Source organism: Lissotriton vulgaris, chromosome 11 (assembly GCF_964263255.1).
Source record: "Lissotriton vulgaris chromosome 11, aLisVul1.2, whole genome shotgun sequence".
Lineage (NCBI taxonomy): Eukaryota > Metazoa > Chordata > Amphibia > Caudata > Salamandridae > Lissotriton > Lissotriton vulgaris.
Window position 1 is genome coordinate 362588487 of NC_141699.1, and position 26330 is coordinate 362614816.

General features: G+C 45.9%; 1 protein-coding gene across 8 annotated transcripts in view; it reads right to left on the minus strand.

Moving 5' to 3' along the window:
- The window catches only part of KANSL3 (KAT8 regulatory NSL complex subunit 3), a 535939-nt gene that overhangs the window by 302630 nt on the left and 206979 nt on the right, over positions 1-26330 (minus strand). For all 8 annotated transcript variants that reach the window (XM_086943340.1, XM_086943345.1, XM_086943341.1 and 5 more), the window contains one exon: positions 20094-20195. In XM_086943340.1, coding sequence (XP_086799466.1) covers positions 20094-20195 — 102 coding nt within the window. The remainder of the gene's footprint in view (positions 1-20093; positions 20196-26330) is intronic.

Below are 26330 nucleotides of genomic sequence, written 5' to 3' on the forward strand. Positions count from 1 at the left end.
TCAGCCTCGGATGGTGTGTGATCGCCCACCGGCAGCCCCCGGAGAAAGTCCGGTCCGGGCTGTTCACTCTGCCTCGCACCCCGTTATATCCACAGTCACAGGCGCCAGCAAAAACATGTGCCACAAAGCTCGGGGGTCCAGCGCCGTGTCTTGCCTATTTACCCACGGCAATGTGCGACTTCGAATCTCGGCTCGGGTCACTGGTCCATCATGGCCGACCAGGGCCGATGTTGATCACTTCTGCGTCGGCTGCAGCGCCACTCGAGGTCCCGGCTCGCCCACTATGAAGTCCGGAAACTTTACGACGACGTTTCTCGGTCGTCCGGGGCAGTCTTCATTCCGGAGTTACACGGCCGGGCACACCATTCGCTCATCTACACGGGGCCACGGCTGAGATGCAGGATCATTGCCAGGATGGTGCGGGAGGCGAGGGCGAGCCATGAGTCTTTCTTGAAGGCAGGCAGTCCTCCCAGGGTTCTGAAGGTCACTGGACTGCAGGGCAAGTCATTCTTCTTCAGCTGGGTCTTTGAGGGCTGCTGACGGGCCGGTAGGGCTGGGGACAAGTCAGTTTGTCTCTTCAGTCTTCGCTGCTGCAAGGCTCTTCTTCGTAGGTCATAGAAATCTGATTTCAGGGTCTGGGGGAACTGACTAAATACTAGATTTAGAGAAGTAACAGGTAGTGACAAATGGGCTTACCTGTGGTGTCTACACCCATTTTTATGCCACCCTCTGTGGGAGGGAGGCATAACCCTAGCCTAATTGGATACGTCTCACCATCTTCAAGGTGGTGGGCACAGAAAAATGTGCTTGTCTATGCTTCCAGCACCTGAGGGGTGGAGTTGGAAAAGGAGGCACACCTCCTATTCTTCCTAAGTTTTCCCGTCACTTCTCCTACCCAAAAGTAGGGGTTCGAACCGGTGTTGCCATCTGATGCTAGCAGAAGAGGCTGGGGGTGCAATACAAAGGCAGCAGGCCTTTTAAGCTTCCCCTCTTGAGCACTGTGCCCATCCTGGGGGAGGAGGTGTGATAACTCTGCACAGGATGTGCTTTGTTTCTGGCCAGAGATCAGAGGCTCTCTGCCCAGGGGTCCAAACACATGTCTGGTGGTAGTAGGCTGCCTAAAGCCAGTCAGAGACCATACCAGGGTGGTAGGTTTCCAGGGGTCACCTTCGAAGTGCCCTCTGGGTACATGGTTTATTGAAATACACTCAAGGGGGCCTTAGGCCCCGGGGCACCCTTGGTTTTGCATTACCTAATTAGCCTTAAGGCCTATGGGAACGAATGGAGTAGCATTACCTAATAGCGATTACCTCATTACGATTGTGACTTTTAAGGAACAGCTATTGGGTAATCGCTATTTAATTTGCATTACTTAAATTAACTGAAATTCGCTATTTAGGGAATGCCAAATTGATACAAGTTGCCCCAGTGTCCACTTTTTGAAGTGAAAAGTATTTTTTTTTTTAAACGTACTTAACTTTTAACATGCATCTTGATCTTAAAAGAAATATTGAAATAAGCTGATTTTTATCAAATTGGGGTGGATCTCCTATTTTGAGTCGTATGTCGTTTATTGATCACTGTGTATAGCAAATGTCTTACCCTCCTCCGTGTTAGGCCTAAGGCTGCTCGACAACACTACCACAAATGGAGCACTTTGGGTTTGCAATGACCCCTGCACACTTCTGGTGGATCCTTTGGACTATTTACACAATATAATAAGTTATTGGTATATCACATAAAGAGCCAGCTTCCTACAGTTTGTAACTCACATGTATTTGCTGGCTTTATTTGTTTTAGGCTGTCCAGCAAGTCTTTGGAGAGCAGTCTGTATAACAGCTCTCTTACTGCACTGTGTATTCTTTCACTTTCTGAAAATTCTTTTACTTTTTAGTGAGGTACTACAGAAAAGTACATATGTTTTAAGTGGTCTCTTTTATGCCGGTTTAGCAGTAAACCTCTGCATTTCTTTGGAAACGTTTCCTTTCTCCTATCTTTCCGTTTGACTGATTCTACTTATTTCTGCCACTACAAGATGCCTGTGAGGAACAATGCTCTGTCTTCGAGCTTGTTAATTTTGATCAGTGATTTTAACTAATAGCATAACTTAAACAATCCTTTCCCTCAATTTCGCACCTGTACCATAGGCACTGGATGTATGGGAGTGAAGGGTGCTGAAACACCCCCAACCCAAAATAACCATGCTGGAGTTCAGAAGAGGATGAGCAATAGACAGGACTTTACATTTTATTTTCATCTTGTCACGTTTGCAATGCATTCAAAGATACAGGTTAAACTTTAGCCTCTGTCTACCAGGGAGCTTGCTGTTTATTTTTTATTTCTCCACTGCAAAGTGAGAGCATTTATGGGACAATCATGATGAGTATGGGATTGTAAAAAGGCTGTAGGATTTTTCTTTCCAAGCACACAACAAAATGTAAATCTCTGTAAATTAACTGTAAAAATATTTCAGAATATATCAGGATTAGGAAAGTACAAATGAAGCCCGTTTTTTTTCTAATTCTGAATTGCACTGGAAACAAATATTTTAGTAGTATTAAAACAAATGAATACACTCAGTGATGCCGGTTTCAACACATTATTGTTTGTCCTAGGTCTAATTTTATTAGTAAAACTGTATGTCTCTTCAAAAGTAATGGCAATTTCAAACGAAAATGTGTTCACTGTAATGGCAGTACATCATAAATACTGCACTCTGCGCAACTACACAACATTCCACTCTACAACACTACTCCACTACAGAACACTATTTCACTCCATAACACTATTTCAATCCTCCACTCTATGCGATCCACTCTACAACGCTACTCCACATAACCCCACAACACTACTCTATGCTGCTCCACTCCACAACACAACACTACTCCACAATACTACTTTGTGCAGCTCTGCTCTACAACACTACTCTGTGCTGCTCCGCTCTACAACACTACTCTGTGCTGCTCTGCTCTACAACACTATGTAGAAATCTGGCTCTGTATATTACACTATACCAAAGTGAGGTATAGTGTGCACAGAGTTCAGTGGAACTCCAAAGGTACGCAGAAGTAGAGTTAGATAGCACCTTACTCTCTATTTGTGGTACTGTGGTCGAGCAGTAAGGCTTTATCAGAGGACAGTGCTACGTATTTGTTGAACACACTCAATCAGCAAATGATTTCACACACTCAAAGACTGAACTTTAGACCAAATGTTCGGGTATAAAAATATTCTTTTAGTTATTTTATTTCCTAGAACCAAGCAAGCCTGGCAACTTTACAGTAGTGATGTAGTTTGTAAATAGTTTGAAATGCACTTGTGTAAGAAAGTGGCTCTGTATATACTGCACCAAAGTAAGGTACAGTGTGCACAGAGTCCACAGTTCCCAGAGGTTTGGCAGAGGTTAAAGTTTGATATAACCTTACTCTCAAAAGTGGTAGCTTGGTCGAGCAGTAAGTCAGTATCAGAGGACAGTGTAAAGCATTTGTTGTACACACTCAGTCAGCAAATGGTCTCACACACACAAGAACTCTAGGCCAATTGTTTTGTATATAAAAATAAATTGTTGTTTTATTTTAGAACCACAAGTAGGTATAAAAATACTTTCTCAGAATGAGATGTTGCAATTGAATACTTTCAATGAGCAATAGACTTTTAAATGCAATAGATGCAGTTGTTGCAATATGCAACATAAACTTAACACAATATTAACATTGAGCTCAATGGGAATTTTAAGTAAAATCCAATATCTATTACTTTGCGTATGTTTTTCTTACTCAGGGCTGGATACTGGATTCAGCCACAGTGCAGGTCCTGTAAACAGTTGAAATAAATCGTTTTTGTTACACAGGTGATTTTTAAGGAATATTTGTATGTTTAAAAAATCAACACTTAGAAGAATTTCTGGCAAAAACCATGCAATGGTATCCTAAGGAGGAAAATCAGGTTTGCGGAAAATCACAGTTGTAATTACTTTTTAGGGTCAGTGCTGGGCACAAAGATCCAGCACTGGGATCTCTCCTGGTAACAGGTGAGTAATTTCGTTTTCGTTGATCGGATGATTTTTAGTGAATATTTCAAAGTTTCAAAGACACTTAGAAGAATTTCCAAGTGAAAACCAGCCAATGTCAACCTATATGGAGAAAATGCAAGTTATCGGTTTTTGGGCAAGTACTCGACTGGCAGAGTTACGGTTCTGGGGTTAGACTCGGGGGGGGTCTCCCAGGGCCAGGTAGTTACAATCGTTACACCCTCAGTGGCATAGAGGCAGTCGGGTGCAGAGAGAGTAGGCTCAATGTTCGCCTATGTCTGGCAGGGGGCCGTTGATTGGTGGCTGCTAGCAGCAGACCACGTGTCTGTGTGAGCTGAGCTCCTGGTCACTTACACAGGGCAAGTGGGGAAGTAGAATAGAACAGATGCTGCACTTCCAGTGGCACTCGGGTCGCTGGGTGCAGGGTGCTTTTGGGTCTTCGGGCGCCCAATGTATTTAAATGGGAAAGCTGCAAGACGAACAAAGGCTGCAAGCTCGGTGACGGAGATTCTTCAGATGTGACCACCACTTTGAGATGTAAGTTGGGAAGCTGTAGGTTAGATAGATACCTAGGAGCTGGGCACAGGGGGCCGGGGGGCGCCGGGTGCAGGGGTGTCTTTTGGTGTCAGGAAATCTTACACTGTGCTGGTTGCGGTTGGAGGGGTCCCTGGTTGTGAGGCTGCACGCGTCTCCAGAAGCGTTGAGGAGGGCCCTGGGTGCTGGATTCTTGGTCACGGTCGCCGCGGGGACGTCCTGTGGTTGTTGTCCACTCAGGCACGGGCCGGGCTCGGCGGGTGCAGAGTGTGCTGGATTCGCGGTTCCTGGCTGGCACTAGGGGTTGTAGATCTTTGAGCAGAACCACTGCTCATGGGAGTCTTTGGATGACCAAGGCAGTCAGGTACTCCGGGTTTTTCGAGGTTGCTGACCACAAGAGACGCCGGAGTTTAGCAGGAGCAGGTTCGAGGGTCGACAGGCCTGTAGGGCTGGGGCCAAGTCAGTTGGTGTCATCCTCTTGTTAGCAGCTGCACGGCAGGTCTTCTTTCTTCTTGTTCTTCTTTGTAGTTTCGGATTCAGGATCTGAGGAAGGAAGGTTCAGGGCGCCCTTAAATACTAAATTTAGGGGTGTTACAGGTAGGGGAAGGTCAGGGACCAATGGGTCCCTTCCCTGGGGTGAGTAAACCCCCTATCCTGCCAGGACTGAGTCCTGCAGGACAGAGTTGTGCTTCACCTCGCCTCCCCCGCCTGAGGGGTGGAGTTGGCAGAGGTGGGCACACCTCTCTTCCTCACATGTTTTTCCCACTGGTTCTCCCGCCCAAAGGGGTGGTCAGAACCAGTGAGAACCAGTTGCTGAAAGCAGCAATTGAACTGGGGAAGCTAACAAAGGAGGCAAGCCTTTGAAGCTTCCCCTTCGTAGACCCTGCCCATCCTGGGAGAGGAGGCTTGGCACCTTATCCCAGGATGTGCATTGTTTCAGGCCCCCTGAGAGCAGCAGGCTCTCGGCCCAGGGTCTCAGAAACATGTCTGGTGGTGGAAGTTGAAAGCAGCCACTCAGTCTGGACACTAGTGGTAGGTTAGTTTTCAGGGGGCATCTCTAAGATGCCCTCTGTGTGCATTTTTTTTTTTTTTTTTTTTTAACATGCTTAGAAATACACAATGTAGGGCCCACAACCCCTAGGGCCGGCCGCAGCGGTAAAACAAGCAGTATAGAATATACTGAACACACAGCCTTAGAGCCGACAACCCAGGGGGTCCGGCGGCGGATGGCTCTGTGTGCATTTTTAATTAAATCCTGGGTTTAATGTGCTGAGAAGTTTGATACCAAACTTTTCAGTTTTTAGTGTAGCCTTTATGGTGCTGTGGAGTTCGTAATGACAAACTCCCAGCGCCATATATTCTTAATGGCAGCACTGCACTTACAAAGTCTAAGAATTGGTTTAGACACTCTAGGAGTACAGGGCTCATGCACCTGTACCCTCACCTCTTGTATAATGCACCCAGCTAGAGGGCAGTGGGTTGTAGGCATGGCACACAGGACCTCTAAGGGTGGCACAGTAAGTGCTGCAGCCCTTAGAGGCCTTCCAGGTCGCAGTGCCCTGGGTACCTGTGGTACCATTTACCAGCGGTTGACCTGTGGCCAGAGATGCCAATTGGGTTTAGGCTTTAATGCAGGGTTAGGGAAAGGAGATAGGCTCTGGGTACCTGGTTAACAGGAGCCCAGGGTACACTCAGTTAAAGCACATGAGCAATTCAGCAAAAAGCGGGGGCAACCATGCAGAAAGAGGGCACTTTCTCACACACTACTCTACTCTATGCTGCTCCACTCTACAACACTACTTCACTCTCCGCTGCTCCATGCCACAACACTACTTCACTTTACACTACTCCACAGCACTATTTCCCTCTACGCTGCTCCACTCTACACCACTATTTCACTCTACGCTGCTCCACGCCACAACACTACTTCACTTTACACTACTCCACAACACTACTGCACTCCTCGCTGCTCCATTCTACAACACTACTCCACAACACTACTGCACTCCTCGCTGCTCCATTCTACAACACTACTCCACAACATTACTCCACAACACTGCTCCACTCTCCGCTGCGCCACGCCACTCCACTCCACTCCACACCGCCACAACACAATACTACTCCACTCCACACCGCCACAACACAACGCTACTCCACTCCACACCACCACAACACAACGCTGTTCCACACCGTCAAAACACAACGCTACGCCACTCCGCTATGCCACACAATGCTACGCCACACAACGCTACGCCACAACGCTTCGCCACACAACACTCCACACAACACTACTCCACACCACACAACACTACTCCACACCACACAACACTACTTCAAACCGCTCCACAATGGTATTCCACACCACACAACACTAATCCATGCCATCCCACTCCACAACACCCCACTGCACAACACCCCACATAGATTATAAAACACTAGCTAAGATACTTGCCGCTCGGCTGGCGCCTTCAGTCCTGTCTTTGGTCCACTCAGACAAAAAGATTTGTTCCAGCCAGCAACACTCCACTGAATCGGAGACACTTTTTCTGGGTTTCCACTCATTCCACACTTCAATGGCCATACTACGGGTGTTTGGTACTTGTCCTTGACAATGCCTTTGATTCTATGGAATGGGAATTCCTTTTGGCCACCTTACCTCAGTACGATATATGGGGTAGACTCCTTCACCTGGTTCGAGTTCTCTATACAGGGCAGACAGCTAGATTGAAGATGGGCTCCTACATCCCTGAAGCAATTCCAGTGGGCTGCGGTACCCATCAGGAATGCCCACTTTCCCCGCTGCTCTTTTCCCTGGCCATAGTATCCCTTGTAGCGGCTATCCAAACACAAAGAGCAGACTGGGTCATCCCCCTAGAAGACTGCACACACAATTTCATTATATGCCGACAACATTCTGCTATATATCCGGATCATGAGGTCGATTCCCTATCTATTGGCCCAATGTTCAACGATTTTGCAGCCCTCTCTGGCCTGCAGGTTAACTGGACCAAGCCATGTCTCTTCCCATTTGCTTCTACGTGCCCTGATCCTGCTTTCACACTTAATGATTTCCCCATAACATGGCAACTGGATGCATCCCATTATTTGGGGATAAGAGCATGAGTGTATCATCAACAAAAGTTTTTTATTGGATGGTAATCTGAGGAAAGAGATAACACCTCTCCAATCCCAGAAGTCCTTATGGCGCATGTGTCCCCTGTCAGTCATGGGTCGGTTATCCATACCTAAAATAGTAGCCCTGGCGGTGGCCCCTCCCCTACAAGTTACTTGGTCTGATCACTATTTGCTCTCCTCCTCTTGGCATATTGCAAGGGGGATTCATTCATCCAGGTCAGGTTGTGTTAACATGGGTAGGGCGACTCATAAAATTGAGGTGGCTGCACTCTGCCACGCCTTGGTTGAATTTCAGCCTCAGCTCCCTGTGGATTTTGACCTAGCTCTTTCACATTTCAACAGATAGATTGAGAAGGTGGTGGTAGATCTTACTCAGCAAGTTAGGCCCAGATGCCAGAATGCACCACTGTCTAAACCATGGTTCTCGCCCCAGCTTAAATTACAGAAACAGCAAAGGAAAAGGCTGCATAGGAAATGGAGACAGATCTATGGTATAGAGGCCCAGATTGCACTGAAAACTGCTCAAAAATCCTATTATGCGGCTTCTTATTAGCTAAACGCTCATACTATACTGATCGGATTGCCCTGTCTGGCAATAATGCCAAAGAATTGCCTAACAGGTATGTCACCCCTATAGCCATGAACAATGCCCATGCCACTTCTCTTTCCTGTTGTGAAGAGCTTTCTAATTTCTTTATTAACAAGGTTAGGGCGCTTCAACTGCTTTTCGGCAACCAGGATGTTCAGACCATTTCAGTGCCACCTAACCAACTAGTTTCCTTCCTGGCTAAAGTCACGCTTTCCACCTTTTCTCCTATATCGCTAGAGGACTCCTTGGCTGCGCTGTCCTCCCTTAAAATCGGGCTCCCCATTCGATCCCTGCACGGCCAAACTTATGGCTAGTGCGGCTGCTGCCATCAACCCACTTTTAAATAATTTGATCAACGCCCCATTGACATTGGCCTCTGTACCAACTAACTGGAAACAGGCACTGCTTATCCCTCTTATTAAAAAGACAACTCTGGATCCTAACCTCCTGGCCCGTTATTGGCCTATTTCTTTGCTTCCGGCTATCGTCAAAGTATGAAAGAAAATGGTCAATAAGCAGCTGACCTCCTTAATTGCACAGCATGGCCTTTTGCACCTGGCTCAATCGGGTTTCAGGAACTCATACAGCACGGAGTCAGCCTTGATGGAAGTCAATAAGACTTTAGATGCTGGGGGCAGCGCAGTTTTGGTCCTCCTGGACCTTTCTGCCGCTTTTGATACGGTTCCGTATTCACTCCTCCTTGCCCGTTTGCAGAAGCTAGGTATCATGTGTGCTGTCAGTGAATGGTTGAAATCCTTTTTAGAAGGTTGAACCCAACAAGTTTGGATCCCCCCCTTTCATGTCTACTACTCAAGTCCTTCAGACATGTGTCCCGCAAGGGTCTGTATTGAGCCCTTTTTTGCTTAATATTTACATGACTCCTCTTATTCAGCTGGCAGAGGAACAGGGAGCTAAAGTTGTCGCTTATGCAGACGACACTCGGCTCCTGTTCACCTGGAAAAAGCAAGAGACTTTAACTGCCCATGTTAAAACTTGCTTGGTAGCAGTGTTCAATTGGCTTCCGTCTGCGCAGCTGAAATGTAATGAAGACAAAAACCGAGATATAACTCTTCAGGGATTTTCTCCCTCTGTTTTGGCATACTTTCTGGCCTGATGAATCTCCCAGGCCCTCCCCTTCAGGCCTCCCAGTGAAAAATCTCAGGATTTGGTTTGATGAAAAGTTCAGTTTCTGTAACCAAATCAGCAAACTGACAGGTACCTGTTTTGGCATCCTGAAGCTTATCAAACAATGTCTGCCTCTTTTGCCCTTAGTAGCAAAAGAAACGGTCATCCGAGCCCTCGTCACCTCTTGCATTGATTATGCGAACTCACTGTATATCGGCCTTCCTGGATACCTTATGGACCGACTTCAGGTGATCCAAAATGCAACTGCCCATCTGCTATTTGACCTCCCTAAACGTACCAGTGTCTGCTCAATCTGCACTGGTTACCGGTGAAAGCTAGGGTCACTTGAGACTCTGGTAAAGGCTCATGGTGCGCTCTAGGAATATGGCCCGCCTATCTCAGTAAACGCTTTCAGTTCTATATCCCTAGCAGACACTTGTGTTCCTCTAACATGCTTATGGCTACCATCCCAAGGTTCCGTCTGAAAAGAAAGGGTGGTAGCTCCTTGGCATATTTGGCAGCTATGGCTTGGAACTCTCTCCCTTTTGACCTGCAAAGCTTACATAACCCTAGTCAATTTAGGAAGAAAGAACAAAAGTTACTTACCTGTAAACTGTGGTTCTCTAGTATTGGTGTCTTTCACAGATTCACATTCTTGAATATTCCCCGTCGTCTAAGTGGGAGTCCCACAGTAAATAACATAGCAATGTAGCCATAACACAAGCATATATACATAAAGAAAGCAAAACCATAGAGTTTTTCCTAGATAGACAACATATCACTTCTAGGATATATCTTAGTCATTATGTTTTGGTCCAAATTCCGGCCAATCAGGCGTCAGCACCCTCTTAGAATGTTCTCCTCAGAGGCTCAGGCCCTCAGATTTTTGTAGCACAGAGTAATATAGAGCCAAGAGATAAAGAGAGAGAGAGCCTCTGAGGGGAGGAGGGTGGGTCGCATGTGAATCTATGAAAGACACCAATACTGGAGAACCACAGTTTACAGGTAAGTAACTTTTGTTCTTCTCCAGTATTGGGGTGTCTTTCATAGATTCACATGCTTGAATTAGAGTGGTGAGCAGAATAGTTAGAATCATACAAGGTACTTATCATTCAACTCAATGATAATAATAATGCTAATGATGAAGGATGAGCTACGATGGCAAACAAGATGGCTTCTTAGGTTCCCGGCTCCACCGACCTCCGTACTCAGCCACAAGATCCTGTACAATATCCCGATCTTACGCCCAGCCTCTGCTTGGATGAAGTGTTCCTCATTCCGATGGTGAAATCCCCACATTTTTATTGGCTGATTTCACGAACTTACACCGAGTCGAAGATCGTGGCCTGCTCCAGCGGTGAAGCCGGGGCCTCGAGTATCTGCAAGGCCAGGCTGCAGTGCAACAACATCGGCTGAGAGACCCTGGCAGGATCCGGTCAATCGTAGTGGAGACTTCGTCTATGCCCGAATTTGGTGGCGATTGTTTTCTTTTCCCAGCGTTGAGAGAGAGGTGACCTGCTATTGCTGACTGTGGGTGGGGATCCATGTCCCGCGGACCCGGTATAGATTCATGCCGGGGTTCGGCGGGTCGGGACCCCGGCCTGCGGTGTTACGCCGTGTTAACGCGGCTGTGGATAACGACGGGTCACCGTCCACGCTTGCCCTTTCGTGATCCTGTTTGTTCCCCCCGAAAATGCCAGATTCACCCGGGGATTTAATTGTGACTGGTACCGAACTTGATACTATGGATCGAACGGCGTCTGGGCTAACGCTGAGGTCAATATTGGCAGAACTTTGGGCATTTGACTCGCAAGTGGATGTGTTATTGACTAAAATGGATGCATGCCTAACTGGGATTCTGCTCGAGGTACCGGACCCTGCCCCACGGTTGAACAAGCAATCTACAGCCATTCAATCCGTGGACATTTTGACTTTGTGCGAGGACCCTGTGAGGGAACGAGTATTGAAGCAAATTTTACGATCCTGGGGCAAGAAACATCGGGACAGCCCAGCTACGAGAGGGAAACTTTCTGCGCTTGAAGTTCTCGTGGAGTTACTAGCTACAGGTGGTAATGGATTTTGCCTTTTTTAATTTTTATGGCCTTTTTCTCCCTTCCTTTTATTCCTTTAGGATCAGTATGGTTTGTGTTTTATTTTGATTTCATTGAGATCTGGAATTTAGTGCCCATGCTTCTTACGTTAGTCGAACTTCTGGGTGGGCAGGCCCTGAGAACTGGCGTTCACGAAAATGTACATTGTTTTGTTGTTTATTCTGATTCATAAGCATTAACGCCAGAGACCCACAAATGGCTGTTTCTATATGCATATCCTGTTTTCTTGGCCTGTCCCCCGTATCCTATTTTTAGATTGTATGGCACCTGATCCGCTCATTTAAATAATATAAAATAAAACCTTTATTATATCCCGTGATTTATCAATGTGTTCTAATACAAGATCCGTCCTGAATCGCTGCCGGACCTCAGGGTTGTCGGCTGAGGAGCTGTGTTGTATCATGATAAATCGGGTTTTACTTCTGTTTAGCGGCCGGCCCCTGCGGTTGTAGGCCCATACTTGTACTTTATGAATGCTGCAATAAAGGTTTTTCACAAAAAATAAATAAATAATGCTAATGATAACCATAACCATACATAGTAAAAAAGACTGAAGTATATACCAAAGAAAAAGAAAGTACCTTGTATGCAGGAGGAGGCAAGCAACAGAGGCTCACCTTATTTAAAGAGATTTTGAAGAACTGCTTGTCCCACAGCTGAGTCAGTATTGTTCGCAGCATCTAGACAGTAATGCCTTGTAAAGGTTGCCTGCTGGACCATGTTGCAGCTCTGCAAATGTGATGAAGAGGCACACCAGCAAACTGCTCTGTAGACGAGGACACTTTTCTAGTAGAATGCGCTCTAACAGATGCAGTATGTGGTTTTCTCGCTTGCTGATGGGAAAAGGTAATTGCAGTAGATATCCAGCGTACAATTGTTTGTTTGGTGACTGGATGTCCTTTCCCTATTAGCCCATAGGCCACAAAAAGCTTGTCAGATTTACGTATAGAAGCAGTCTTTTGAAGGTAGAATTTTAGGCACCTCTTAATATCCAAAGATTGAAGTGTCCTCTCTGCTGGTGTCTGAGGATTAGGAAAAAATGTCTTTTAAACAACTGGTTCATTGAGGTGGAAGTCAGATGGCACCCCTAGGAATGAATGCTGGCATGGTGCGGAACAAGACGGAGTCCTTAGTAAACTGAAGAAAAGGTGGTTTAGTAGTAAACGCCTAAATGTCACTGACTCGACGTGAGGAAGTGAGAGCCAGAAGTAGAGAGGTTTTCCAGGTAATGTATGTAAGATCAGCTGTATGGATTGACTCAAATGGGTGTCTCATTAGTTGTGCCAAGACAATGTTTAAATGCCAAGGAGGAGGTGGTCGACAAATTGGTGGGAACATCCGAAAAAGACCTTTAAAAATTGTTGAATGCCTCTGGAAGAGTAAAGAGAATTAGAGCCATCTTGAAGGAATTGTGAGATTGCGGCTAGAAACACCTTTAAGGTAGCAAATGAGAGGCCCGACTTTGCCATGTGTAAAAAGAAAGGCAAAAGTTGCTCCGGCGTGGAATGTATAGGATGCACCTGGGCACCATTACACCATAGACAGAATCTTTTCCATTTGAGTTTGTATGTCTTCACAGTTGAAGGTGCTCTTGCCTTTGCCAGGACCTCCTTACAATCCGCAGGAATGTTCAAATTCAGAAATTCATAGTGCTCAGGTTCCAAGCCGCTAAGCGTAGAGATGCTGGGATGGGATGACAAACTTGGCCCTGATCCATGGTTAGAAGATTCGGAAAAGGGCAAAGAATGAATGGGTCGCACTGTGACAGGAGCAGGAGTTCCGTGAACCATACTTGCCTCGGCCATCTGGGAGCTATTAGAATAATGCGACAGGGTTCTTTCCTCATTTTCCGAAGAACTCTGGGAATTAGAGGTATTGGTGGAAAAGTGTAGGCATATATGTCGACCAATTCATCAAAAAGGCCGTTCCGCATGACTCTGGTTGGGGAAGCCAACTTGCATAGGACAGGCATTTGCGGTTTCGATGTTTTGCAAATAGATCCAGATTCGGGAGACCCCATACCCGGAAAATGTGATCCAGTGTGAGCTGATGTAACTCCCACTCGTGGTTGGTTGTAGAAGACCTGCTCAGAGAATCCGCAAGATTGTTTGACGCTCCCGGAACATGCACTGCTGAAAGGACGACCTGATACTGAATCGCCCAATCCCAAATCTGCTGAGCCTGATGGGACAGTAGGATGGATCTTGTGCCTCCTTGTTTGTTTAAGTAGTGCATGCACGTTGTGTTGTCCCTTCGAACCAACACTGATGCTCCTTGTATGATGGAACAGAACGCTTTTAGAGCTAGATAAATGGCCAGCAATTCTAGTACTTTAATGTGCTATATCTTTTGATGAATGTTCCACTTTCCTTTTACTGTTAATCCCTGAAGATGCGCACCCCAGCCTTCTAGAGATGCATCTGTTGTGAGTGTAGCTTGGAGCGTCCATCAGGAACGGACTACCTGAAGAGACGTTCGTTTCGAGAGTCCACCACATGAGACCCTTTTTTCATTCAAGATGTGACTCTGACTACATCGTTGGAGGTTCCTGAAACTTGAGCCCATTGTTTGTCCAACTCCTACTGAATAGGTCTCATTTTCAGCCGGCAGCGAGGGACAAGAAGGATGCAAGAGGACAACATCCCTAGGAAAGAATTCAACTGTCGGACAGAATCTGACTCTTTTAATGGAAGGGAGGCTGCTAAGTTGTGAAGACGCAGACGTCTTTCGGTGACATAAAGGTTTTTGCTAGCTTGCTGTCTAGAATGGCTCCCAAAAACAGTCTGTTTTGAGCAGGGAGAAATTGCGACTTTTCCATGTTGAATGTGAGGCCCAGGGACTGAAAGAGGGTATTGCAGATTTGAGTGTGTTTGGAAGCCTGCTCAAATGACCAGACCTTTAGCAGGCAATCGTCCAGGTATGGAAAGATTTGTACTCCTTCCAGGCAAAGGTAAGTTGCCACCGGTGCGAAGACCTTGGTGAGCACACGGGGAGCTGAACGAAGTCTGAAAGGAAGAACTTTGAATTGGAAGTCCTTTCCGGCTACTCTGAATCTGAGAAATTTTCTGTGGACCCTGTGCGACACTGTGTCACAGGCTGCGGACAAATCCAATAGCACCAACATTGCACAGCTACCCTGATCAAAGGTTTCACGGATCGATTTGGCCACTTCAAGCAGAGCTGTGTCCATGCTCTAACGCAACCTAAATCTAGACTGAGAATCGTGAAGATGATTGTTCGTTTCCAGGAAGTCTGAAAATTGTCTCTGGGCTTCTTTTTCCAGAATTTTGGCTGTTGCTGGGAGAAGAGATATAGGCCTACATTTTTTTAGCTCTGCTGGGTCAGCATTCTCTTTCTTGAGGATAGGCTGGACATAAGTTTTTTTCCAGCTATTTAGATAAACCCCAGTCTCAAGTGAGAAGTTCCAGACAGGGTTCAGTGTGGAGTTGAGCCAAGGACCTAGTAACTTAAAGAATCTGGCAGGGCATGGGTCCAACGGACAGCCTGATTTTATTTTATTTAATACACCCAGTGACACTTCCATTCGAAAAAGGGCGGAAAGCCAACCATGTATCCAGTGGGGATAATCCCGATGACGGAAAGGAGGAATAAATAGTTAAAATTTTATTCTGGAAGAAAGTAGTCAGAGAGCCAAAGATGGGGGAATAGTGCTCTTCAGGGCTTGTGGTTTCATAAAACCTTGGACTATCTTAAATACTCCTTTTGCGGAATTGTCCAAGGACTTAATCTGCTTTGCAATATAGTCCCTGATGAGTTTACGCTTCAGGCTATGAAAATTTCCTCAGTGCTGCTTTATATTCGCATTTGGCTGAAGGTTCATAATTATTTTTTGCCAGACACGCTGCAGCCTCTTACATAGGCTTTTCTCCGTACGGAACTCCATGGTGAACCAGGGAGCCGAAGGTTTATTCCTGGCTAATTTCATAGTATTTTATCAAGGGCTGAGTTAACCCGTTCATTGAAGACAGCGGCATCATGGCTCAGGTCACCTGTGAGCTCGCAACCAATTGATTCAGGTGAAATCTTCCTCCAGTTTCTACTGTCCTCAAGTTGAAATAATGTGGTTATTACAGGCAGCCAAAGTTAGCTTAAAAGGGACCAACAATGGTCTGACCAATTTACCGGTGAGGGATCAAGAGTATGGCAAGCTACATGCGTGGGTAGGAGTACCTTTTGAAACCGGTTCAACCCTTTAAGGGTATCTCCCAATTGAACTGCTAGAGGCAGTTCACATTGTCCATATGGAAATCACCAAGAACAGTGAAGTTAGTTTATCTCAGTGAGAGATCGGCAATACTATCAAACAGTTTCTGCCAGTGAGTAGTCAAAGCATTCGGACCAAGAGTCCTGCCATAGAGGAGGTCATGGAGAATTTAATACAGAAAGACATGGCCGCAATTAGCCCAGTGTCTTCGATTTCCTTGTGTGAGATCTCCCAGAGTTCCCTCATAATTATGGCCAAGCCGCCGCCAAGCCTAATGCCAGTACTATCAACCTTGGTTATTCTATAGCCTGTAGGGATGGCCGGGGAGATGTCTGGATTTGAGCTCTCCCTCAGCCAGGTTTCCATTAGAATCAGGACATCCCGGTCATTAGTCTTTAGAGTGAGCCTGATGTCACTTGCATGTTTAGGGAGAGATCTGCAGTTGAACAGGCATGCCCTAATAGGCGACCTGGGACTAGATTTGGATGTGGGTCCTAAGGTCAATGCATCCGCTGAATTATGGCTATCCCCCCCTCCTTCCGAGGTGCCATATCCAATTTGAAAGTGCAAGTCCTACAGTGTAGCTCATGATAGCAGCGTTCCTCATCCCTCCAAACCAGGATCCAAACACGTAGGCCTTATACAACCTGAAGTTGAAATAGCAAGTAACTGCTCTCTAGTCCAAACATTCCTGGCCTGAAGAGAGCCAGGACTTACACTGAATATATGGCTGTGCGTCAAGTCAACTTGTCCCAGATGTGGTACCCCAGAGTCAAACAAGGCACACATGTTCTGCTACTGCCCAGACGCGCAAATACTATGGAAATCGATCACAGACGCCCTGACAACCATCACGGGGAGGAGGGACCTACACCTGATAGAGGTGGGATTACTGGGGCTCTTTAAGAGTAAAAAGACCAGGGGAGCTTCCAACTAGTACTTTGACCTGGACCTACTTATCATGAAGAGGATTGTCGCCATGAGGTGGAAAGATGATCAACTTTCTGATTTAGGTTACTGGTTTGAGGCCACTTTGAAATGGGGTACAGCTAAATCGGAGGCACTCCGTAGGGAAGAGGTTAGAGGCCTAAATAAAATTCCCATTGCACTGGACTGGGATGCACTTCTACATTAGTTAGTGCTCTTTGAAGAGCCCTGAGATGACATGGCGGATGGAGGACAGCGACTGCCTAACGCACAGTACTACAGATAATAAATATCACCTGACGACTTCTTCCTTGATCCCCCTCCCATGGTGTGCTTTACTGCATATTGTGTCTAGCTCAGTGTTAGCCAACACGGAATGCCGGAAGCTGGTCCTTATATTGTAAACCCCTTTGTGCTCTTGCCTAATGATTGTATAGATTCAAACCCCTTGATTTCAACAGCCAAAGCTGTACTGCTTGTTAAGTGCATGGATTGGGATCTTGACTGCTAATATCTGTTACGACCTGTCAGTTATGCTGGTTTTAAACACCGTTTGCTGATTATGAAAAACTGAACCAATATCTCCTGTTGTATCAACACCTTTGATAAAATGCGTAGACCCTGAAGGGAACATATACGGTACTGACAATTTGATCCTTTTATTGTATTGACTACACTATTGTGTACGTACTATCAAGATTTAGACTAGGACACTTGTAACTACGTTACATGTAGTGGTATAGAAAACCCTCATAAACGCTATGATTTTTTGTGAGTGCGGTATATTCTGGTTCTCCGCCCCTCATAGACGTTTGGCATTCGTCATTGGGTAATCTATTCGTGCAGCATGCCAGCCTCAAACCATGAGGACCACTCTGGAGCAGCGTAGCAGTGTCCAGAAATGAGTTAGGCCAGTACCACTTTTGGTGAATGTGGAGGGTAGAGTTATATTAAAAAGCAAACCTTCACCCAAGTGACCATTTTATTCAAAAAAAGGGTGTGATTTGTAGTAAAAAATTAGGTGTATACTTTCAGATCGGGTTACTGGATCTAAGTATATCTTTTAGAACATATAGTCGACATGTTTCAGCTCCGTATTTACCCAGCCGGGTCTGTGGAGCTTTCGTCAGGGCAAAACAACAGTAAGAATACTTACACTATTTGTGTAGTATGTGGTGCTGGCGCTGCCCCCGGACCAGCACAAGACGACGGAGACTCTCCAAATTGCGGCCTGCTTAAATCCCCGAAGAAGCCTGACCTAATGCGCAGCAAGAAAAAATGTTCTTGTTCTAATAACTGAGTGGACATAACGAAATCCACTACCACATACTACACAAATAGTGTAAGTATTCTTACTGTTGTTTTGTCCTGACGAAAGCTCCACAGACCCGGCTGGGTAAATACGGAGCTGAAACATGTCGACTATATGTTCTAAAAGATATACTTAGATCCAGTAACCCGATCTGAAAGTATACACCTAATTTTTTACTACAAATCACACCCTTTTTTTGAATAAAATGGTCACTTGGGTGAAGGTTTGCTTTTTAATATAACTCTACCCTCCACATTCACCAAAAGTGGTACTGGCCTAACTCATTTCTGGACACTGCTACGCTGCTCCAGAGTGGTCCTCATGGTTTGAGGCTGGCATGCTGCACGAATAGATTACCCAATGACGAATGCCAAACGTCTATGAGGGGCGGAGAACCAGAATATACCGCACTCACGAAAAATCATAGCGTTTATGAGGGTTTTCTATACCACTACATGTAACGTAGTTACAAGTGTCCTAGTCTAAATCTTGATAGTACGTGTTATAACTGGGGAAACGACTGGACACGTATTCCTCCTCCCTCACTTTGATAGAAATGATACACTATTGTGTACACTGTAAAAAAAATCTATAAAAAATGGGTAAAAAAAAAGAAATGCTGTGGCCCATCCCACACAGGGAATCCAGACTAAAAACATAATTTAGATCTTGGTGGACAGGTAACTACGTCACAAAGGTGACAGATATCCCACCCGCTGAAATAAAAAAAATTATATCCTATGGGATTAATATTTAAGTGGACGGGATAACCGTCACTCTTGTGATGGAGTAACTCGTCTACCAACATCTAAATTAGGCCCCAATTCTCACAAAACACCCAAACTGACAAGAGTAAAGCTTAGCTGAATGATTTGGACGGTCATTGCTTAAATGAGTACTGAGAACAATAATCTGGTCACAAGGAAATTAGACTGACCCTCAGCCTCTCACTAGACAAAATGTGTACTTCAAAGTAATAATAGCAGTTCGGGGAAATATGAAAAATATTTTATGGGTATATCCTCCCTGTGAAATATGGGTTTCAGAGGGACTGTTTTTTGTGCCATATAATCTGTCACACAAATACCCTTTATTCCTCTATTTGACTGTAAAACAGATCCATTCCCTTTAAAGTGCAATTTAAGAGTGGGTGGAGACATCGCCTTACGTGCCAAAGTGACTATCATTGCATCAAGGTTTGCTCTCTGCTTTTGGGACTAAGGCTAATACGTCGATGCTGTTTGAGTGGGAACTACGCAAAATGGTTTATGGGATTTTGGGTCACACAATCATTTCATGGTTCATAAGTCTCCCGGTTCAAGGCATCAGATGAGTCAGGAAAAGCATTCTAATCTCACTGGAGTTGCTCATATGATCTGATTGCAATAAATAATATTGTGAACTGAGCCACCTTACCAGTTAAGGCAACATGGTGAATGTCCCATAGCTAGGAAAAAATACACCTATGCAAGACTGATTACAGGAGAATAATCTTTCTGTCACTGGTTCATTGTCCTGCAGTGCGTCCAACTCCAAAATCTATGGCAACATTACATTGGTTGTCCTACTATAGAAGGTCAAATAGTATGTGACAGAAATATAAGTATAGGTTCCATATACGGTCTGGAATTGGGCCAGCTACTGCACTCTAAACCACACTGCTCTTGTGAGCAAACTTGTACAAGGAACAGAAGAGTTTAACAGGAGTACCCCAGATCCAATATAGCAGATAGAAGACTGGAATTCCATATGCTTGGCATGCATGTGGTACACAAGGAAACCTTTCTTGGTGTGTGGTGGTGCAATTACAAGACTAGTACCTAGTACTCAAGGTATCGACTTTAAATAAAACTGCATAAGAGCATTTCTTGAAAGCCAGGGTCCTTAGTATACTGTAACCACGGCAAACAATGCATTTATGAATCTCAATGAATGTCACTTTCCCAATCAGTTGTGAACCCAAGAGTCATTCTTTTTGCCACCTCAACTGTGGTTCTAGCTGCAAATTAATTCTATATATGCAGCCATTGCAGTACATCAATTGCTTTTGTGTTCAGAGGCTTTCACTGCATCAAAATGATTTTCTACCACATTCCTCACTGTACCTCATTCACTTTACCCCGCAGCCCTCCAATCATGTGTTCGAGGCACTGCAGCACTCCGACACCAACTCCGTTATTAGTCAAGTGTGTTGCCACTGGAATAACCTGCACAGAAAAGAAAAGGATTAGTAAAAGAAGTTCCAAATTGAAAGAAGGAGAAATAACAGGACCTGAAATAAAAATGATAGAACACTGGAAAACATTGAGGGGGGAGCATACAAAGTGGCTTAAGTTAAAACAGAGAAGATCACGAGGGGCTGTCTATGGAAACGGATAAACAAAATTGGCAGACTAGAGAAAAACAAAATGGTTAAGAGGGACAGTGAGTGAGAAAAAGATGCAAGTTAAAGACCACAAGGCAAAGACACAGAAGCAAAATTTGTGTGGCAAAGCTAAGTAGAAACAGAAAAGCAAATAAGGCTTCAGGAAAAAATGAAAACCAGAGGAGGGATAATTACCAAAATAACAAGAGAAACATAGAAGGGATAGTAAAGAAAAACAGAAGAACAAAAGTAGCACCTTGCAAGAAAAGAATACTGCAAAAGAGAAGATGTGAAGTAACATCGGGGAAGAGACAAGGGAAAACAATGGAACAAAAAAACATCTTACTTACCTTTGGTAAAGCCTTATCTGGTAGCGACTATCAAGTCGCACATTTGTTACCTTCGATGATTACCCAGACATTAGACTGAATCAGCAAAATCTTAAGCAGTACCTTGCTGCGCCGGTAGGTGGTGCTGATCGGCTCCACACTGGCTGCACTAACATGCACTTTGCCTATATAGACCCCACCCCAGCACACAGACATCAGTTTGTTTTCCTGAAATTTCCTCAGCAGACAAGCAGCGCCACAATAGAAGGCTTACGGACCAGTGTGCAGATACCAAGGACTTACTGGGACCGTTCTAGGCAGAAAGAAATGTTCATAGGAGCAGAGAGACTGGAAGGGTTGGTAAGGAGGAAACTGCAGCTAGTCAGAGTTTCTATCAGATAAACTACTTAACTTCAGTAACGACTTCAAGCAGCAGAATCCTTAGAATGCATAACCAAGCAATATTTCCCCAGAGGTGGGTATGCTAGCAGGCTCAGTTCAAAAAGTCGGGAGGACAAAACAGGCAAAGTGCCTGTCACGACACCTGACTGTCAAGGCAGTATTGTTTTCTAAACATGTGCAGAGATGTCAATGTAGCAGCCTGACAGATGTCCAGGACAGGGACTCCAAGCTAAAGCAGTGGTCACAGCCTTGGCGCTGGTGGAGTGAGCTCAAAAGCCCACTGGGCGCTGATTCATGCCCAGTGCATAGCAGATCTTAATGCAGAGCACAATCCATCTGAACATGGCCCCTTTCTGCCCTGCTTTCTCTTTCTTCACACCAGAAAGCCCAACAGAGAGTTTATCATCCACCTGGTGTTCTCTGGTGTGATTGATGAAGAATTGGGGAGAGGATATAGCCTCTTGGCTAGAGCAGTCGACCTCGAAGCTGGGGAACAGGGTTCGAGTCTCAGCAACGACACAACATTCTGTGATTCTGGGCAAATCAAGTAATCTCCCCGTGCCTAACAAAATGAATGTGTCCTAGTGTAACAAAAACTGATGCTCATGTAAAGCGCTCTGATACCTGATAATTTCGGTTTAGTTTGCGCTACATAAAACTCAAAAAAAATTAAATGAAAAAAAATTAAGACAATACTTGTTTTGGGCCTAGGCGATCAAGTCTCTCCTCCTCAGAAGGGTGAGTCAGAGCGAACAAGGTCAGCAGCCTGATGATTTGGCCAACATGGAAAGGCATTCCCACTTTTGGGAGAAAGAGGCACATGTTCGGAGAACCAGTTTGTCTGGGAATAAGTTGGTGTATAGAGGGTGTTCAGAAGTGCCTGTACTTGCTAATCATCCTCGCTGTTGTAATGGCCACAAAAAGGATTGTTTTGATTGTTAAGAGATGCAGGGGGCAGCTATGCATAGGCTTAGTTAAGGTCTAATTGGGATAATGAAGGGTTTAGATGGAAACAAATGTTGAAATCCCTTAGGGCACATGTCATAACGGGTGACTTGAACAAAAAGGGCTGATCCGGCAACCTTGGGATAGACGAAAAGGATGAAAAATACTCTTTACTTGTGCCCAAAGTAAAGTCTTGCCAGGCTAAAGATAAAACAAACAGCAAAACCTTAGACAAAGGAGCAGAAAGAGGATCAACATACTGTTCAGGATATTAAGCCACAAACTTGCTCCAATCGCACGAATATAGTCTTTGTTGAGGCACGCCTAGCTGCCAGTATAGACCCTCACAGACTTCCGAGGGAAAATAAAAAACTGTCAAATGAAGCCACTCAATCTCCACACATGAAGGAGGAGAAAGAGCAGGTTCTATTGTAGAACCCAGCCCTACTGCTGTGACAGTAGATGCTCCCGAAGGGACAGTCTGACGGGAGGACTGATGCTCATGCTCAGGAGTTCGGGTTACTGTACTCTCCGTGCCCCAACACAAGCCACAAAGATGACTTGGGCTCGGTCTGTCCTGATCTTCTTCAGAATAGGCAGGAGTGGTATCTGCAAGCATATATACAGCAGCCTTAAGTCCCACTCAAGATGAAATGTGTCACTGTGAGAAAGAGCCTATTTTGACATGGTTAGGCCCCCCACTTTTTACATGGAAAATGATGTGGTTCCGATTTAAAGTACACATGGTCCCTGTCAACCAGGTCTCCAGTGCCAGAGCTCCTTTCCTAAAACTTAGTGAGAAAAGGTTGTGTGCCTCACTCCGCCAACTCCACCCGTCAGGTGCTGGATGTGAAGTGCAGCTCATTTTTCGGTGTCCAGCATCTTGAAGATGGTGGGACGTATCCAAACATGGCTAGGGCTATGCCCCCCTTCCACAAACGAGACTCTGCCGAAGACCAGAGTCCTCTATTCTCTACTTCTCCCAGATGGCCACCCCAACCCAGAAGAGATGCATCTCTCACCAATGTGAGGTCTGGGTGGGGAAGGGAGAAGGGTCTGCAGTGACCCAATCGCAGTTTCTCACCCACCACTGCATGTCTTGTACAGTTGCCTTAAATATCTGAACATGGTCTGAGAGATTCACCTGATGCCATGCTGTAGGAAGCATACTCTGTATATACTATACCAAAGGAAGGTAGTGTGCAGAGTCTAGTGAATCCCCAAAGGCGTACAGAGCTAAAAGTAGACAATACCTTACCCTGCCTCTATTTGTGGTAGTGGGGGCGAACAGTAAGGCTTTACCAGAGGGTAGTGTTAGGCATTTACTGTACACACTCAGGCAGGAAATGATATCACACACTCAAAGATTGAACTCAGACTAATTGTTTGTATAAAAATATTTCTTACGTTGTATTTTTATAACCAAATAGTATGAGAAGTTGGCCAGGTATATGGTGTTCACTATTCTAGTGATCACCTTGCACCAGTCCAAACAACCCTTATGGTTGTAAAGTCAACCTTATAGACCAGCTATCCTAGAGGTAGCGTGGACAGAACAGTCTTAGGCTAAAAGACTCCTGAGGGCGTGTAAAGCCAGCTGTTTTACCACATGTAACCCCCTTGAATACCAAATGAAAGGTCACCACACAGGATATATATAATATATATATGTATTTATTCACTCACACACTCTTCTGAACTCTTTATGAGAACAGAGGCAAAAGTACATAACAAGTTACACTCAGAAATACTATAAATAGCACAATTTACAGTTAGGCCCTAGGGGCGCGTAAAACCATATACTAAGTAAGTGGTATAAGAACCACGACTTGTGAAAGGAGAAGGCCTAGGGTCAAGAGAATGGCTGGGGCTACACTATCTGACCCTTAGGTTAGGAGTAGGAGGCCCACAGGCGGCACGTGCAGAGTCAGTACTCTCAGGCGAGAGTCAATAGAAAGTCAATGGGAACTTAAAAGGTAAGTAAAGGAAGATTTAGGACAATTCCGGTCTAACTAGGATTACTCAACTAACAAAGCTGGACACTAGGATAGTGAATCCCCACAGGAGCACCGAAGTGCTTGCGTTACCTCACCCACGGGCCGGGTGCATAGTTGTCAAAAAGTGACTGGTTTTCTCGTTGGTTCCTATGGCGCCTTGGAAGAAGATGCTGCAGGCGACCAGGAGGAAGATGTCCGGGTAAATCCAAGGGTGGATCAAGGATGAAGACCTGAAAGCAGAGGGGACAGAGTCTAGGTCACTAGCCAGTGACCGGGTGGAACCAGGAAGCTACCAGACGTCGTCGAGGAGCAATCAAGTGCTGTCATGCAGCTTGTTGTTGCAGCCACGCGGACCAGGAGGCGTTGAGGACGACCAGGTGCTGGAGAGGAGCTGCCCCACGAAGGTTCTCGCAGATGGAGGGGTAGACTTCAAGATCGGAGCCAACAAGCATAAGCAAAGGCAACCCACGCAGGATACACAAAAGGCTTCTGGTGCAGACCAGGTGTGTCTGAGGTACTTCACCTTTTCAGGGAAGCGAGGGCCAGTCTGGAGCAACCAGACCCGCAATGGATTTTCAAGAGGATCGTCGCCACAGGGCTACTAGCCAACGGGCCAGCAACCGGACAACGTGTCGAGCAGAACACAAGCAGAAGGGCCCCACGCAGATCTCGTGGAGTTTGGAGGGCTGTTCTTCGGTGCAGGTGGAGCTGGGTGTTGGGATGTCTCAGTCCCCAGTGCACAGCTTAGAGGGGGCCTCAGGAGCTGCGCTGTTAGCAAGTTGAAGACTTTCCAAGTTGCCTGGTTCCACGGGTTCCGACGCCTTCCACGTGGCTCAGCTGTGCTGGAGTCGTGCAGTGGGGTCTGAGAGGTCCGGGAGTCAAGGTCTGGTCAGGCTCTGTGCTCGGGTTCCGGCGGGAACGGGGACAAAGCAAGCCGTCGAGTTGCTGGATGGTGCCTGGTTGCCCAGGGTGGTCACTCCTTGGCCACAAGGGAGATTCTTCAGTCTTCAGCTCAGGTGACTGTCGAAGGGTCCAGAGGTTCGTCTCAGATCGATTCAAGGATTAATCTAAAGTGCCTGGGTCAGCTCCTACCTTTATACAACTAAAGGGGGCTGGTTTACTCACTAGCTCCCTCCTGTGGGTGGGGCCAGGAAGGGGGGTGGTTACACCCCCTTTCCTTTGTCCAGTTTCGCACCAGAGCTGGGGCTGGAGTGCCCCAGAGCTGGGGCTGGAGTGCCCCAGCAACCGGTTTGAACTGGAGTATGCATGAAGCACCTAGTGTGCTCCAGGCAGAGTCTCAATCGTTTCAGCCCTCCCTGTCCCAATACACATCCTCCTGTCTGGGGTGGTGCTCGCACCTCCCGAAGCAGGAAACCTATTGTCCAAACCTCTGTGACTGGAAGGACTCCCAGCAGCAGGAGGTCAGACTTGTGTATGTGGCAGCAGCATCCATTTTGTGATGCTGGGGCTCTGGTTAACTCTAACCGGGATAGTCAGAACTAACATGTCTTCACCCTCTAGAAGGGTGGAATGCTACCCCCGTCGTCAGAATTGGCGAGGGGGTAGTATTCAAAAGCGTATGACACCTTACACGACATGTTTTGATAAAGCCAAACAAGAGTTCGCATTTAACCGCGAGGTTCATAATGCACTTAAGAGTATATGGTATGGCAATATCATAGAACAGCTATAAGGACATGGTTCCGAAAGCTGCAGACAGGCTCAGCTCATGATAGAGCACCATCTCACACATAACCAAGCACTCTGCCTCCAGGATTGTTAAGGCCTACCATAGGAGTGACTTATAGGTTACTATGTGTCTATATGTAAGTAGGTATAGGAATACTACACCTAAGCAAGGGGTGGTCACACAACCTTGCCCCAGCTGAGTGATCAGCCAGTTGTGTTGATTTGAGTGGCCAGCCAGGGTTGGCATAATACATGCTGCAGCCCCTGGAAGGCCTTGGTTACACCTATGCCCTGAGTACCTAGGGTACACTTCTACAGGGGCTGACAAGGTGAACCAATTCCCAATTGTGGATGTACCTAGAGTACATGGTAAATTTAGAGAGAGTGCATCTGGGCTGTGGGCCTGATTAGCAGGCCCACAGCCACATCTAAGTCGAAAACCAGCGAAGCAAAAGCAAAAAGTGGGGGTGACCATAGGAAGCAGACCCTACTCTCCTACAAATAGGACTTAGTACAGGTAAGTAAAATTGTACTTTTCAAAACAGGTTGATCAGAATAAGCAAGTGGGATGAAATTGACTTTGTTACAAGTTTGTAAAACAGTTGATACTTCTAA